General features: G+C 39.0%; 1 protein-coding gene across 5 annotated transcripts in view; it reads left to right on the top strand.

Moving 5' to 3' along the window:
- Window positions 1-15,149, top strand: part of SIPA1L1 (signal induced proliferation associated 1 like 1) — a 140,235-nt gene extending 125,086 nt beyond the window's left edge. For 4 of the 5 annotated variants that reach the window (XM_008639504.2, XM_017741853.1, XM_017741856.1 and 1 more), the window contains 7 exons: window positions 1,899-2,138; window positions 3,213-3,378; window positions 6,014-6,257; window positions 9,232-9,378; window positions 11,610-11,724; window positions 12,211-12,292; window positions 13,045-15,149. In XM_008639504.2, coding sequence (XP_008637726.1) covers window positions 1,899-2,138; window positions 3,213-3,378; window positions 6,014-6,257; window positions 9,232-9,378; window positions 11,610-11,724; window positions 12,211-12,292; window positions 13,045-13,188 — 1,138 coding nt within the window. In that variant the 3' untranslated portion in view covers window positions 13,189-15,149. The remainder of the gene's footprint in view (window positions 1-1,898; window positions 2,139-3,212; window positions 3,379-6,013; window positions 6,258-9,231; window positions 9,379-11,609; window positions 11,725-12,210; window positions 12,293-13,044) is intronic. The other variant, XM_008639505.2, reaches the window with a different exon arrangement.
- The last annotated feature ends 464 nt before the right edge of the window (window positions 15,150-15,613 follow it).

Raw genomic sequence — 15,613 nt, 5'->3', positions numbered from 1 at the left:
CTACACTGAAGCAAAAAGACTTTTCTGCTTCTTGAGTGTATTTAGAAGGAGTAAAAAATGGCAGTTTATGCTGTGGTAGTGATACCTCACAGATGGGCTGGTTTAACTCAGCATGTGTAGGAGATTTTTTTCCGTATTGGAAGAGACAAAGGGGGAATGAAGAAAAATTTACTGCCTATTCCCCTAGCTCCTTATCTTCTCTGCTTTCTTGCTATAAATTATGCTTACTTGTATCTGTTACAAATATGAAGGTTGTGCTGTGCGGCACCAAATATATGGGATGGCTGGACAGGAAAATTATCTTCCTGTGTTTTCTCAATCTGCTGTCTTTTGTATAGGCCTTTCAAATGTACAGATGGAGGGAAGGAAGAAATATAATTCTATAATACAAAATCTGTATTACTGTAATTGGATTTGTGTGCATGTGGAGAGGTGCATCTTGCCCCTGATGTGATGCCCCTGGGCTTGCAGCAGACAGTAGAAGGCTACAGTCCACCCAAGCTCTTCATCAAACTCACAGCACTTGGCTGCTGGGAATCTTGGTGTTTAAATTGAGCCACATGAAAATGAAACATATTTCAGGGTGATTCTTTAGACTCCCATATGTTGTCAATGAAGAGAGAGAAGAAACTCCAAAGCATTAATTCTCCCTGCATATCTGAGATACCTAATTTAAGACAAGCAGAATCACCTCCTTAGGATATATCTTCATTGACTACAGCAGGAACCAGACAAGTGGCATAGATTAGGTAACTGACTGCTTGAGACTAAATGTAGGTGGTATTGTTTTCCCAGGTGGCAACACAAATTTAACCTTAAATTCTTCGTTCTGTTTCAGTAAAAGGGATAGATGTGAAAATGCATTGTTTTATTAAGTTATGGAAAGATTGGTGAAGAATTTTCTGCTAAGCTAAGGAAGAGGAGATTATTCAGTGACTTTATTTAGCCTTCCAGCTAATTTTTATTTCTCAGTCAGAAACTGTTCTTTACCATGGGGCCATCTGTTTCAAGTTCCTTCACTGCAGTGTTGGATACAGGGATGAAAATGTGGATAAGTTGTGTAGAGAGCTGGTAGAAAACTGGTCTCCAGATATATAATGCTATTTCAGCATTAAAGCTAGATGTAACGTTTTCCTGTTATTGTGCTTATAAATGACTGACCTTTTAAGGTTGTTATAGTAAATATTGTCTAAGGCCTAGCACTCCTGATAGGAAGCTAGTTCCATCAGATTTGAATATCAGCATAACTAAAGAGTATCTTCCATCTAAAGCCCCTCTCCTTCTCCCATCAATAAGCTGCAGTTGGTCATCCCAGCTCCGTTTTCTGTCTTGACGAATAGTGATATCTGTTAGACACCTGCTCTAACTTCTCAATCTAAGTTTTTGGGTTTTTTTCCTTACAAATGCTACATAACTGCATTTCAGGTGAAATTCAGAAAGCCCTATTTTCAAAGCTGTATCGGTTTCTTCTTTAGTTTGTTGTGGGGTCTTAAAGAGATGTTTCTTGTTGCTTAAGTTCCTTCAAAATATGTTTTCTTTAAAAGGCAGGAATTCCAACAAGAGTTTGGACTTCAGTTCTTTTTTGCTAACTCAACTAAAATCTCATGTATTACTTTTAAGCTGCCTAATGACAATGAACCCTAGATTTCCCCTTTTGTGAAGGGTGGTTATATCGTATCCTTAGAGGTTGCTTGCAAAATTTTTCTGTTACTTATGTGAGATATTTTTAATGAAACATTGGTGGAAGGCCCTTAAGAAGAGCAAACTGGTTTTGCTACTCTATCCGCTGTTGATAAGAATAACATCTTCTGCCTAGAGTTCTGCTTAAAAATCAGGTAAACAAGACCCATCTATGCACATTTGAGGCAATTTTTGTCTTTCTTATGTTCTTTTCCTAGTACCATGAGCTCACGACACTCTGCCAGCCCTGTTGTTTTCACCAGTGCCAGAAGCTCACCTAAAGAAGAGCTTCATTCTGCCACTTCTCCCCAGCTCGCACCTTCTTTCTCCTCCTCCTCTTCCTCCTCATCTGGTCCTAGGACATTCTACCCTCGCCAGGGTGCTACTAGCAAGTATCTGATCGGATGGAAAAAGCCAGAGGGGACAATAAACTCAGTGGGGTTTATGGATTCAAGAAAGTAAGACTGTTTTTTTGTTCTCTTGTTTGATCATTTGCTGTAATTGTAAAAGAAACATTTTGATCTTTGACAGTTCTCTGTAGAGAAGAGCTCAAAACTATTTAATACAATGCTTCATTTTCTGTAGAACTTAATCTCTAATCTAGTCTTCTGGACTAGGGTTTAAATATTAGATAGTTGGCTAATCTCATTCGCTGTTAACTTGTAAAAGTTAGGGGTTTTATCATTTCTAGAAAGCTCTATGGATTTCAGTCCTATTAAAGCTTATCTTTTCTCGGGACTTTTTAAAGGTGACTCAAAATGCTATTTGAGCAAATATTAAAAATCCTCTTATTGTAGAGCCTGAGTTTTACTTAAACCTCTCATCCGTGTAGTAGTACCATGCATGCCGTGCATTAACTCTGGCATTCCACGTTGCCTTGTTAAGATTGCTGCCAGTATCCAGTCTAACCGTCTTAAAGCTTAAAGCAAGGCAAGATAGCTCAGCATTACAATATTCAAGCATCTCTTTTGGAAGAGAAATTGAGAAAACAACTTACTAGTGAAAATATTGTTAAGTATGACTCAAAAAGCAAGTAGTTCAGAAAGCCTATTTCAAAGTAATTTATTCAAACCTTCTTGACTGTTACTGAGTCAGGCACAGTATCCCTAGATGATACCAATAACTGGCTGTCAGAAGGAAATGGTGAAACTTTGTGATAACTACATTATAAAAAGCCAGTTGAAATATTAAAGAAACTTGGTGATACGCTGCTTTCTGAAGACATATTTTTTTAGCTTTGTACAGAATGCACCTTATTTTAATGGATTCAGTCCATTTTTGGGAAAATGTATTACATTAACCTTTGAATTATTTTAATGTATTGCTAGTTGATGTTTTTAAACAAGGTTAGTGCTTCCACAGGCATCCACTAAGGTGAGTCTCTGCTGTAGTAGTGAAACTTCTCCCATCCTCTGTGCCCTCTACCTAGTTTTTTTCTTTTAAAAACTTGAGGGTGCTATAATTCTTGTTTCATTCATGCCTCCTGCCCCAGGGCTTTGAGACCTGAATGTGTCTGTTCCATTTCATTTAAGACGTCACCAGAGTGATGGCAATGAAATGGCCCACCCTCGGCTGCGGGCATCGGCAAGAGACCTGCGAGCATCCCCAAAACGAGCATCCAAATCCACTGTCGAAGAAGAGCTGAAGAAATTGATAGATCTTGATAGTCCAACGCCTGAATCCCAGAAGAATTTTAAGGTATGTTAAAGAGAGAGAGACAGAATCTCTTCTATTCTCACCCATAACAGGAAAATAAAATGCGAGGCATTCCCTGAATTCTCATCATGGACAGAAAATAATCTGTTCATAACTGATTGCTGGAGAAATACATTTGGTGAAAAGTTTCATTATTACAGTCTCTGCAGTATTAGTACAACTTTGTGTGCAGGTTTAAAGAGACTAATATGCCAAATTGCGAAGAACATTTAGTACTGCTGGGTTATGGAAAATCCTGTAGCGTTGTCTTACATATTTTAACTGTTCTTCTCTGCTTGCACCGCTAGACAGTGACATACTAACAGTATTGAAACTCCCTGCAAAAAGCACATTTTTATACCTCACTAATCCTGTTATCAAAAATGATCCCAAAACTTAAACAGATATTTTTGCAGAATAGTTAGAAACATTTCCTGATGTGTTTCAAAATACACTGAATAACGTGTAAGTGCATATATTAATTTTTAGAATCCTTAATTTGGAAGAGAATGTCTTGATTTCTAGTCTCCTTGTAAAGCCAGTGCTCATCATCCAGAGCCCAAATTGTTTCCACAGCAACCATGCAGAAGAGAGAGCTGTAACTTCTTTTTTTGCTAGTAAAAACCTGAAGTGGCTTATTAAAGCTTGTAAGTGTGGGTTCCATACACAGATTATTTAAGATGTTGCTTTGAAGGCCAGAGATAAGAAAACCTTGTCATTGGCAAGATACCTTTTTCTTAGGTTTGTGGTAGTTCTGCGGGGGATTGGGACATGGGTGATGCAAACACCTCCTGTTGGTTGTTTAGAGCAAGAGAATTGTTCTCATTCCAAGATATCTTCCTAGGTTTGCTGTTTTTCTGCTTTGGGGTTAGTGAATCAGTTCTTACCCTGGTCTTTATTTCCTGGTTGCACTTTTGATAAATTTCAGCAAGTTAACAATGTTCTGTCACACCAATAAATGGCATCTTTTCCATTTTAAAAGTAACTTAATTTTGCCCACTGTATGACTTAGAGTTCATCTTAGAGAAGTAGTCTTACAGCACAAAATTTTTTGACACTTTAAAAGGAAAAAAAAAAAGAAAAATAATGATAATGGCCTGCATTAGTTCACTGCACCAAAAATCCTCCTCCTTTCTGTCTGTTGCCTGACATAGGCTTTGTTTGCCAGTAGAATTTGTTCTAGGCTGTGATTTTGTGTGTCTTGTACATCTTTGTATTATCTTCCCGGCCTTTCTTATCTCCTTACCTACTATTTGGGCACTGTATCTTCTCAGACAAGTAACTTTTTCTCTTTCCCCTGCTCTGGTACCAGAACTTTTCATTAGCAAAAAAAAAAAAAAGGCAGTTCAGTCTTCCATATGCCTTAGTAACAACTGTGTACCAGAAGTTGTAATTTCTGTAGTGTTAATGGTATATGCAGGTTCATAATGTGATGGGCAAGTCCTGAAGGAGGCAACACAGAGGGGAGGATTTGGTAATAGAAAACTGGCATGAGAAATGGAAAGTTGGCTTCTTTATTTCCTTATCTTCTGATGATAGCTGGGCTTTGGAAGTAATCTTAATAATTCTGATTCTTAATCATAAAACAAACATGTCCAGCAATGTTCTTATATTAAAATTTGTAAGAGGTGAGGGGATTGGCAGGTTGTCTTCTACAGTACCAACAGTCACTCTTCCATGCTCTTCTCCCACCTTGTAGTGTGGGATTTTGATCACAGGAATAGAATACTGTCTGTTTAAACATGGTTTTTCTTCTCCCCGAGAAGAGAGGACTATTTTTATGTGCAAATATGCAACTCTGTTTTTAATCGCTCCTTCTGGAAAACCCATTTTCTCCTTTTTTTGGTTTAAACTCTCTTACAGAGCAAATGAGGCTCTGTAAAAATTTCTCCATGAAAGCCTTTGGACCAAATTTCAACCAAACTGTAAAGAAATACTATGCCTTAAAGATAGCTATGTTGCTACAGGTTTCATGAAAATCAGAGTCTCTACTGGTGGGAATGGTCATGATAGCAGCTCTCTGGCACTAGCCTGGAGTTACACTCCAGGCTGCCCCCAGCATTGCCTTCTCCTTTGTGGAGCATGGAGGAAGCTGGGATGATTGTGGGGGTAGGACACAAGTTCTTCCTATTCATGGGACCATTTACTTACTTTTGATGCAAATATTTCTGGAGACCCACAGCAGTAGTGAGTGTTCGTAGTTGTTCAGTAATAGGAGACTTCTAATTAGCTGGCATTTTCTGGTGCTCTGCCTGCAGGAAGGCAGCCTCCCCCAGGCAGTGGGAAAACTCTGGTTTGTGCAGCATTCAGGCTCTTTCTGTATCCGTTTCTCTGCTACACTGTCAGCTCTGGAATCAGCAAGGGCTGCCTGGGATTTCCACTTTAGGAGAAATTTGAAGGCTGTTCAAAAGTTAGAATGTGAGATAGGCAAAAAAAAGAGCTCTGTATATATATATGTTACCTAGTTACAATCTCCTTAAAAGCTAATTCCTTTAGTTTTTTCTCCTGTCCACTCTGAAAAAATGCTATGTTAATACTCAGTTTCTTATTTAAAAAAAGGTTTTAAAAGTTATTTCAAAAGCTTCTTTATTGATGATTTTTTTCTCATTTCTTTTTATTTGTGTTTATAAATGTATAGTCACACACTCTGTCCTGTCAGTCTCCCTTTCCCAGCACTCCTACCACAAGGCGTGCCTTGCAAAGGACTTTGTCAGATGAGAGTATTTACAGTGGTCAAAGGGACCACTTCTTCACCTCACGGGCCTCGCTCTTGGACCAAGCCATGCCAAATGATGTACTATTCACCAGCACCTACCCTTCTCTCCCAAAATCGCTGCCGTTACGGAGACCATCCTATACTTTGGGAATGAAATCACTACATGGTAAGTGTATTTCCCATTTTTCGACTTCGTGAGGAATCCTTTTGGAATCATCTTGGGGTAAAATGTTTGTTACAGCAATTAGTAGTTCCATCTTGGTTTTGCTCAAATTAAGAGAGTCCAGTCACATGACTGAAAATATAAAATTTATATTTTTTTTCCCTCACTTCAGTGAGTGCAAAATGGCATGATTGGTCCTGCATTTGCCTTGTGGAGGGAGCACAGAAATTTGCGTCATTGGCTGCAAGTTTCTGCCATTTCTTCCAAGAGTCACCTAGATCAGTTGGACCAATGGACAAATAATGTATGCCTGGTTATTCACCAGAGAGAACTCTAGGTGTCAGTTCCTGTAGTGTGGGATTATGGGAACAAATTGTGATTAGGAAAATAATGATACAGAAGTGGATAAATGCTAGTGGACATTTGGATACACAGCTACAGCAGATACAGCTTTTATTGCACCAATTGTTTTTAGATTCATTTCCTTACCCTATCTATTTTACAGCACTTGAATTACTTATTTTAGTCACACAGCTAACTGGAAAAAGTTATTTGTAAAGTGCTGTCAAGAAGACACTCAGCTTTCCCCCATTAGTTTACTGAAAAGTCTCAGTATGATTATTTGATGGGTTGTGTGTTGCTGCATGTGAATGTCTCAGTTAGTGAGAAAGGGAATTTTCACAGGTTCCCACTGTACTTTATAACTGAGTTTGTTTTCCAGAGATAGAGGTAGATCTCAGGGTAGGGTTGTGCAATATTTTTTGAAGTACATGTCTACACTGATTTATTCATGTTTTAGTATGTTTCAAGAGGAAAATGCAAGGCTATCAATAGATTCAACTCACTATAGTGGGCCCTAAGCACAGTCTGTATTTAGCTACACAGGCTACATTTGACAGTGAAGGCTGATCAAGAAATCTATTTTAAATTCTTTTCATCTGACTGTGATCACCAGGCATCAGTTTTCAGTGTTGAACCTGACATTTTCTTGAGCTGTTGTGTCTGTATAACGTGTTTCTTGCATAAGAGGAAACGGAGCTCTCTTCATTTCTGTTTTTTATATGCACTAAAATAACTTCGCAGACTTGGTTGTACTTGTAACTGGATGGAGGATTTGGCTTCTGAGGGCTTGGGGTCAGAAGATTAGTGATGCCATCTGAGTACAAGTGGGAAGCGGCACTTGGTCTCTTTTCATTGAAATGCCTGTATTTTCCAAAAAGAAAACTACTAAAACCTTCTTTTGCTGTCATGTTCTCTTCCACACCAAACTGATAACTCCTCCTAGTACATAGCCTTTCTACCTTTGTCAACAAAACAAGATTTTCCATTTTCTTCAAAATGTAGGGCCTGCATGATAAAAGGACCAGCTATTTGAGTGGCACACAAATTGTCTTCCCACATACACTTTGCTGAGGAAAGGATTAAGTAAGCTAGATATTGAGTAGCACAAGTATTTGTTGGCTTCCAGTTATTCAAAATTCTTTAAATTCAAAGCTTCCAGAGTACATCCATTTTTTCTAAAGAGGGAAAATGGTGAGATAAAAATGCTCATATTTACTCATCCGCCTTAACAATCCAACTCACATTTTAAAACAGGTAGCTTTTCAAATAGTTAGGTTTTAATCTAATTCTGTGTATCTTTTCACTAATTGGAAATATTTTCATGTTAACAACTTGCAAAATAACTCTTTCGAGAGCTAAGAACCGAATCCTCAGTGTTAATATTGAACCAAAATTACATTTACAAAAAGTAAATACGCACAGACACACACGCCAAAAAAAAAAAATCAAGATTTCTGAGCAAAGAAGTGAATGCAGTGTAGCTTTTCTGGTCACTATTCCCCAGGCAGCAGTATGATTTAGCTGAAGTTCTTACAAAGTTAATTTAGTTAGTGAAGTTATATAGTTTAACTAGACTATCCGGGGGGGGGAAAAAAAAAAGGAGGGGAAATAACACAACTCATGGCATTTTGGGATTATATCCTGCCTGTCACACTGTCTGTTCTCTCTGATCCAAGCAGATTCTTCACTATAATCTTCTCAGCAGCCTCCTCCCAGGTGCCCATTCCATCTTCTCACCCCTACATCTCTCTGTTCTAATACTACCTACAAGGTTTTCAAAACTTTTCTGATCGAGGGCATGAGAAAGGAAGTTGTTGCTGCATCTGAGCTCATACATGTGACCAGGCATTGCCCATTTTTTGATTGTCCAGCCAGTAAACTGAAATAAAGTAGATAATTCTTGTTTGACAGTTTAGTCTTGCCCTAATTAGTGATAAAAATCTAAGTGTTTCGCTTTTGTTGTTTTAATCTGCACAAAAATGATAAGGATTTTGTATCCTGCTTTCAAGCTTGCCAATGTTTTTTTTCCATAATGAGCCATGCACCAGCTTACAGGTGGGTGTGGCTATTTTTTACTAATGATCTGAAGGTTTCACTAAACTGCTGAGAGATGTGCAATGCTCTGAAAGTAATATTAAGGTTTTCTTGTTCTGATTTGTCTTGGTAGATTTAAGTCGGCTCCCATTGGTTTACAAGGTTGTAAAGAGAAAGGAAAAAAAAACCATGGTTTTGTTGCTTTGTTTTGGGTTTTTTACAGAAGCAAATAGGTTCCAGGGCTTGTAGAAGCCCCAGCAAGAGGCAGAGCCCTCTAAAGTATTTTCAGCTTGTGCAGAGGCAGGAATTGTTGGGTAGAAGAGTATTGCTCCCAGCTCCAGTGCTGAGGAGTCAGAGCTTGACTTTTGAAGTGCTCAGCTGCAAAGATTCAGGCAGGTTAGAAAGGAGCCGAATGTTCTGGTTTTAGAACACTGCTTTGTAAAGGGCTGTATCTGGTCAACTGCAGTTGATCAAACATTCTTCTGAATTTTGGTTACAAAGTGCTGTGCCAGAAAAGTTAAGAATAGGGTATGCAATAGTATTAAGAAAGGAATTTTGGGGTGTTTTTATGGAGTTTGTAATCTATTCTGCATCGCTCCAGGAGAGTTTTCTGCCTCAGACAGCTCCCTCACAGATATCCAGGAGCAAAGACGGCAGCCCATGCCAGACCCTGGTCTTATGCCATTGCCTGATTCTGCCTCTGATCTGGACTGGTCAAACTTGGTAGATGCTGCCAAAGCTTTTGAAGGTAAGTTTTCAGAATATAACACTTAGGAAGCTGGTCTTTGTGCATGTTTCTTTAAGGGCTGTGGGGTTTGTGGTTGGTTGGGTTTATTTTAATCCTGATTTTTGTTTCTGTTGTTCTTAATTCTCTACTTAGTCTGACTCTTAAGCTCATTTAAAATACCAAGTTAAGTGTTAAGAGCCTGAAACTTTGTATGTAATACTCCGATACCATTTCTTCATACTGGAATTCCTCAGTGCTATGGTTTGGCCAAATCTTTGTGAAACTGGTCACTTCTCATTTCATGTGAAGCAGTTGAAGATATCACAGCTGGTGTAGGAAAGGCATCCAGCACAGAAGTGCAAAAATAAAGTTATGTAGTAGGGAAAAAGCACACTAATGATTGCTTACTGCACTAGCAAGAAGTATGTGTAGTGCAGCTGAAGTTTGCTACCAAGATAATTTGGAAAATAGGCCTTGTTGGTATATACTTTTTCATTGCCTTCTTGCCTCTGCATACCCCAAAGACATAGATTTGCATGTAAGTGTTGTTTCATCCTATGGTATTTTCCATCTCCATGACACTTAGTAAACTGAAGAGAACTGTAAACTGCCTAGATACATTTGAACTTAAAATTAAATGCAGTTTAGACAAAAGAGAGTTTACATTACTAGAATCCAATGGAAAAGTCTTCTAGGTGTGTTAAAGAGAAGTTCCTATTCCTGATACCTGTATATATGCTGTCCCACCTTCATGGAAGTGTTTTTTCACTGATCCTGAATCTTTTAGACCTTATTCAGCATGGTTGGAGAAGGCTGTGAAGTAACTTGATTTCTTGGCTGTTTTCTGGTAGTAGCCTTACATATCATTAAGACAGTGCATGTCTCAGTGGGTGTTCAAGAGGTACTCGTGTCCTCTGCTCTGTTGCCACAGGAGTTGTAGAAGCAGCTTGGCTCATGTCTCTGCTGTGCAGTCTTGGGGAAGAGTATTCAAAGTAAGCCATAGTCCTCAAGAGGAGATGAATTTGTAGTGATGGTTTTTTCATCACCACATATGGGTGAAACTCAGGTTTTAACACGTTTCCCTGTGGTTGGTAGTTTGTCTTTAAAGGATCCCCTGGTTTTTGGTGAGATTTATTTGACTGTCCTCATTAACCTGAATCCCTCACTTGGTAAGCCCCAGACTGACTTGTGTTTCTCTTTAGAAGTGTGAACACAGTCACTGTGGTCAAGATAACAAACTGACAGCTCAGATGAAGAAAAGCTGGAGTAATGTGTTAGCTGGCAGCTTCATCTCACTGCTGTAAAAATATATTCAGATTTGACTTGGAGAAGGATCTCAATATAATTCCATTGGTCTTTGGTTGTCTGGTCACAGTATAATCCCAGTCTCTAATCTCTGACAGGTGGCAGTAGGGATTGACACATACCAAGGAGCCTAAATTCTGATTTGTGATCCTGAACACCTCTTCTACACCACTGATTGGTGTCCTCAGCACAAGCACCTGAAGTTACAAATAGCAGTATCTGTACCAGCTGAAAGAAAAACTGCCTGGATCTCTGAGCTATACCAACCTCTAGTATAAAAATTTGCCAAACAGAAAAAAACAATGCTCTTCGGCTTCCGGTGAGAGCCCAGCAGCTGCTACGGTTAATTTATTAAGCTAAAAGTCTTTATATTTCTGTTTGTGCTAGGAGACTCTTGAGGTAGGAGCAGTCAGTAGTTTACAGTCACAGCGCACGTGACAGTGATATAGAGATGTGTAAGAACATTTGAACAGTTACAGGACAAGAGATACACACACAAGGCAGGAAAGAGGTTTCATGTTTCAATCTGGAAACATTTTATAAAGCATAAGGAAAAAATTTCAGGTTCTGAAAAATGACATTGGTCAAATTATGCACAGTGAGCTTTTCTTTCCTCAAGATAAAGGCATTCTTTATAGAGTGAAGGAAACTAAATAAAGTTGCTAAGTTATTGGATGGTATCATGCAGTCATACCCAGGATGATCTGCACAGTGCTGCTTGTGCCAGAGCCGGTACTTCTTGAATCCAGTACAGTGGAAAACCTGGTGCAAAGACTTGCACTGGCAGTTTGCATCTGTCAAGGGGACATTGGTATGTCATATCATCACTTTATCTTGCTTGAAACAGACTGAAATTGCTGAGATCCTGCAGCATAGCTCTTGTGCTGTGCATGAACAAATAATCATTACTGCTGCCATTGTTTTTCTCTGTGTGGTTGCCTTCTCAGTTCAGCGAGCTTCATTCTTTGCTGCTGCTGATGAAAATCACAGACCTGTGAGCGCTGCTTCCAGTAGTGATCAGGCTGAGGACCAGCTTACTGCACAGATAAAGCCTTATACAGGGTAAGTAAATACACCAGATGTGCAGGCTTTCCCAGCTACAAACCAAAGCAAAGAGTAGGGATATCTTTATCTGGAAGCCGTCTCCAGGCTTCATGCAAGAACTCTTCACAAGATCTCATGAAGATGGAATTAGGAGGTGAAAAGAAAAGAATTTCAAGTCCAGTTGAACCTATTTGTAGGTTTTTCTTGTCTGAGATGTTCATGAACCTGTCCAAAACAATGGTAATTCAAGGCACATACAGTAAGTTCCAAGTAGAAAGAAGTCAAGTGATGGGATGACCCCAATTAATCATGAGTTAAATTTGTTCTTTTGTTTAATGTGCTGCACGTGTTCCAGGTACTCTTTATTATGTTAATTTTGTGAATTCGTGGTGTACCCAAATGCATACCTTCATAAAGCCACTTGGTATAGACAAAGCTGTTAGCTACCCCGTGTGAAGACAGTAAATCATATCAATACCTGTTTTTGTTTTCTGCTTTCAACAGTAAAGAATCTCCTCCAACTCTCGCCTCTAAAGTGGACCAACTGGAAGGTTTGCTGAAGATGCTGCAGGAAGATTTAAGGAAGGTAAGCATTTCATCTACAGAAGGATTTGTAAGACATGTATTTAGTGCTTGGTGATGCTAATAACTGTGTAAGCCTGCTTTGCCATGCCTGAGCCTGTGACAGTCTCATCCTTGTATGAGAAAGAGACATTTCTTTGCTACTTTTCTCAGGCTTCTAATTATGCACGGCTGGGATGGGGTGTCTGAATTTGTAGGCGTTTGATTCCTCTGCTTAAATTAGGAGGGTGATTCATAGTACCTCCGCTCCTAATTCAGGTGACACTGCAAAAGGCTTGAAGTTAGTCCATATAAATGTATCCTGCTGATGAAAAGTTGACAGTGTTATCTAAACATGTAATTTCTGCTGTGGAAACTTCCCGTATTGTTTTAATGCCTACTTGGTCCAAGAAGGATCTGCTGCAGTGAGATGAAGTCTCTTAGCTGGGAAAGTGGTTTACAGGAAGATTCCCTGCCTTTTGCTTAGTTAACCATCAGGACTTGTACATTCAGAACAGGTCATGTCCAATTTTATTGGACCACGTCGGTAGCCAGCTTCTGTATTAGAATCTAATACAGAGAAATCCTGTTCATGCAAGCAAAACATGAGGAAGGAGATGTCACTAATGTCCTTTGGATATAAACCCATGTGTTACTGCACATAAAATCCTTAAAAAGAATGAGACTTATGCTCTCAAGAGATTCTCGCTGCTCTAGATAGATAGGAAGCATGACCTAAAATGTCCACTAAGATCTGTATTTTTCCTTATGCCTAAGGAAAAAGAGGACAAAGCCAGCCTTCAGGCTGAAGTGCAACATTTGCGGGAAGACAACTTGAGGTTACAGGAGGAATCCCAGAATGCAACCGAAAAGCTGAAGAAATTCACCGAATGGGTTTTCAACACAATTGATATGAACTGAGAACGGTGTATGGGGAAGGAAACTATCTCTTATGAATATTATTACTGGGACTTAAGCTTTAATGCCACCTTAATTATGACATGTGAAAGTATAGTCAGAGCAATTCCCTGTTCTTCATCCTCCAATAACCCTTTTTTGCATCTCTGCGCGCACTCAGAACAATTGCAGATCAACAATCAATGTCTGCCTTTTGTAGAAAAAACAAAGTAAATAATTTTAAAAAGGTAAAATAAAAGTTTAACTGCTAAAATGTGAATGTCTATTTTTTGCACATTGTCTCTTTATCTGTTATGTACAAAATGATTTGGAGGCCAGGATCAGGCTTGCTGTTCCATCTGCCTCTGTTTCCATTAACTCCTTTTTCTCTGTTTCAGGTAATCTGCTTTTCCTTGCAGCTTTGACAAATATTATGACATCTAGAAAATTAGAAAGAAATGTTTACTTTACTGCTCTTCTAACATTGTTTTCTGAAGTATGCCACAGACAAGGGGATGTAATGCAATGTTTTAGATGTCTCCTTAGCAATTTGCGCTTGATTACTAGTGCTACCTTCCCATACATTGCAGAGAGCGCGTGTCCATAGTGTATGGTACAGTACAACCAGCACCACAGCTTAGAGAGAGACTAGAGAGGTGAGCCATGGGTGAGGCATATTATCACACATCTACTGCATTAGCATTTCTGGTGGCCTTTGTTTCCTGTGGAAACAGTGGCTGCAAGTACCTTTACAAACAGCAAAACTAGGCATGCTGCAATTCATACCCACATCAGGCAGGCTGAGACATAAGCGATCCAGCAACAGTGCTCAGTTAAGTACAGCCCCCTTCCCTTCCAGGGGAGTCTGTTGCTTGCATATGTGCAGGAGACTTAAGCTGAAGTTGTAAAGAGATTAAGATTTTTTTTTTTCCCCCTGAAATGTCTCCATGAAAAACCACAAACCATCACTGTGTACCTGCCCTCCCATTCTGTTTCTTTGGTTTTCTCAAATCACAGCAGGTTTGAGAAAAGTTTATTCAAGTTGTGTTTTATTGCATGAGAGATCTTATAAATCCTTTACTATGGAAGATAGAGGAATATGTAAAGGGGAATTAGAGAAGTGTATTTTTTAAAGCACTGGGACAGGATTGGAGCTCTGAAATCCCCAGTCCCCAGTGAAACTGTCTAGCACGAGATTTCCCAAACTGCTTCATGCCAGCAAAGTTAATTTCTTGTTCTTTGAAGGAACAGCTAACTTGCCACAACGTGTTACCTCTACAGAAAATACCTTTTAGGTGTCAAAATACAACTTTTAAGCACTGCAGTCTGCTCAGTCATTGAACTGTGCAGTGTGCTGAGAAATCTTTTCTACTCCCTTCTGAGGATATAGTTACTACCTTAGTAAATATTGCCTTCCATAAAGTGCAGTGTATTTGGGGGTTAATTTCGAGAGCATCCTCTCACTCCCCTTTATCACATTCTCAAATACACAGATTAAAATCACTGGCACAGTCTTGTCACAGACTTCCATGCTCTCTTCAAATCCCTTTTTCACGCTCTTTAATCTTGCTGCACACAAGTACACACTACACTTCAACCTCAAACTTCATTTGTGATGCTAATCCCCATGGAGTTCTTCTCTAATGTTTTGTCATGGAAATGGATCTCTTTGGAACTATTTCTGGAGTGCTTTTGTAAAGGTTTAGAATGTCTTGGGTTTTTTAATGACTTGTATGAAGGAGATTTATATAATGCCTGATATTATTTGTAAATGGGAAATATTGCTAACATCTCTGAGCATCCCGAAGTCTTGCTTTTATTCTCTTTTATTTTTGTTTGGTTTTATTTTATTTCAAAAAATATTTTGGGACTTGGGGCAGACTATTTATTAGAGTTTTGCAACAGAGTTCTTCTTGTATGATGCCACTGAAGGCTACTTGTAAAATTCTGACAATAAAACTCATTTTAAAGGTTCTTCTAAACCATTTTCTGATTTTGTTGGATTTGTTAAGACTTTCCAGAGTGTCCATTTCTTCCTGCTTTCTTCTTGTACCACTTTTCTTAGTGCTTATTTGTACACGAGTTCCATTCTCTGTTAGATTCCTAATCTTTATCACTTTGAAGGCCATTACTTGTTATGTAAAAAACACTTCATCCCTTGACTTTCTACTTGTATTATTGCACAAATGTATCTTCTTCCCCCATTTACAAGGGTTTGCTGCCTTTAAGAGTTACTCTGGGCTTCACCAGAATGATGTAAAGGAGAGGCAGTGGTTTTTTATAATTTATCAGTGTTTTTGAACTTGCTTGGACTGAAGCTAATTTAGGTGAAAACCAAACTGTCCTGGCTCATCTGCCCAAGGACACACAGAGCTTTCAGTGTCCCAAAGCCAAACCTGTGAGCATGCAACATCAGGTTTTAGGTTTGGGAGGGTGGGGCAGATAATCC

Source organism: Corvus brachyrhynchos, unplaced genomic scaffold, assembly GCF_000691975.1.
Source record: "Corvus brachyrhynchos isolate BGI_N302 unplaced genomic scaffold, ASM69197v1 scaffold115, whole genome shotgun sequence".
Lineage (NCBI taxonomy): Eukaryota > Metazoa > Chordata > Aves > Passeriformes > Corvidae > Corvus > Corvus brachyrhynchos.
This window is presented reverse-complemented; position numbering and strand designations above follow the sequence as displayed.